The sequence below is a fragment of the Eimeria mitis genome, genomic scaffold (assembly GCF_000499745.2).
Source record: "Eimeria mitis Houghton genomic scaffold, Emh_scaff3506, whole genome shotgun sequence".
Lineage (NCBI taxonomy): Eukaryota > Apicomplexa > Conoidasida > Eucoccidiorida > Eimeriidae > Eimeria > Eimeria mitis.
Window position 1 is genome coordinate 1876 of NW_013571849.1, and position 1517 is coordinate 3392.

At 62.4% G+C, this 1517-nt stretch overlaps 1 protein-coding gene across 1 annotated transcript in view; it reads left to right on the forward strand.

Annotated features, from left to right (window-relative positions):
• EMH_0066720 (uncharacterized protein) overlaps positions 1-1517 on the forward strand; it is a gene marked incomplete at both ends in the record, with an annotated part of 2225 nt that overhangs the window by 520 nt on the left and 188 nt on the right. Inside the window, one exon of the mRNA XM_013498541.1 lies at positions 30-1515. Coding sequence (XP_013353995.1) covers positions 30-1515 — 1486 coding nt within the window. The remainder of the gene's footprint in view (positions 1-29; positions 1516-1517) is intronic.

Below are 1517 nucleotides of genomic sequence, written 5' to 3' on the forward strand. Positions count from 1 at the left end.
GGCAATAACACAACGCGCTCGTCACCCAGAGCTGCAGCAACACAGCAGCAACATCTACATCAGCAGCAGCAGCAGCAACAGCAGCAGCAGAAGCCGCAACAGCAGCAACCGCAGCAGCAGTAGCAGCAACACCAGCAGCGACAAAAGTTTCAGCAGCAGGAGCAGCAGCAGCATACGAACGCGTCCACCGCAGCAACAGGAGAAAGGACCAGCAGCTACATCTACGGTGCCTCGAAAGCAGCAGCAGCAGCAGCAGCAGCAGCAACAGCAACAGGAGCAGCTGGTGCAAGATAAGCAGCAGCTGAGGCTGCAGGTGACACATCAGGGGGTAGTAATACACCGCCATCAGCAGCAACAACAGCAGCAACAACAACAGCAGCAGCAACAGCAGCAGCAGCAGCAACAGCAAGAGACACGAGATCTGTGTTCCCCTCTGGGCTCTGAAGACTGTCTCCTGCAGGAGGGGGCCCCCCAGGGGCCCCCTTCAGCTGTTGGCGGCAGCAGCTGTCTCCCTGTCTCCACCCTGGAGAGGGAGGACAGCAGCAGCAGCAGCAGCAGCAGCAGCAGCAGCAGCAGCAGGAACAGCAGCCGCCGCAGCAGGAGGAGCAAGTACCGCTGCAGCGACAGCAGCAGCAGCAACCATAGCGACAGTGGCAGCAGCAACAGCAGCAGCAGCATCCGCAGCAGCAAGTACCTTTGCCGAAGCATTAGCATTAGCAGCAACACCAGCAGCAACAGCAGCAGCAACAGCAGCAGCAACAGCAGCAGCAACAGCAGCAGGAGACGGAGCGGAGCAGGGCACGTCCTCTTCCCCTTCTCGATGCGGGGCCCCCCTGAAGGCTCTCAGCTGGGGGCCCCCGGGGGCCCCCCAAGATATGCAAGGGGGTTAAGAGGAGACACTCGGTTGGGGGTTGTCTCCGCCGCCTGCAGCACAGACAAAATGTCTATTGGGGGGCCCCCCAGGGGGGCTGACAGCCACACAGAGGGCGCGGTCCAGCAGCAGCAGCAGCAGCAGCAGCAGCAGCAGCAACAGCAGCAGCAGCAGCAGCAGCTCGAGCATGGAGCCAGCTGCACAAGACAGCCTTCACATGTACTTGGTAAACAACTGTCTCCTGCAGGAGGAGACAGTTGTTTACCGAGGGTGTTGGGGGGCCCCCCAAAGGGGCCCCCGAAGGGGCCCCCTCAGGGGCCCCCCAACCCAGCAGCACCCCGCCCAGCGACAGCAGCTGTGGGGGCCCTGTCTCCTATTTTTTCTGGTGTCTCCTTTGGTGGGGGCCCCCAGGCTGCGCTTGCTGCGGGTGCTGCGGGGCTGGAGATGCCCTTCTCCCTGTGTGGGGACGGTGCTGCAGAAAGGAGACAGCAGCAGCAGCAGCAGCAGCAGCAGCAGCAGCAAGAGACAGCAAGTGGGGGGCCACCAGAAGCTGCAGTGCCCCTGTCTGCCACAGTTCGCTGCGCTGTCTTCTCATCGAACGGTACCCTTGCTGCTGCTGCTGCTGCTTCGGGGGCCCCCGGGGTGC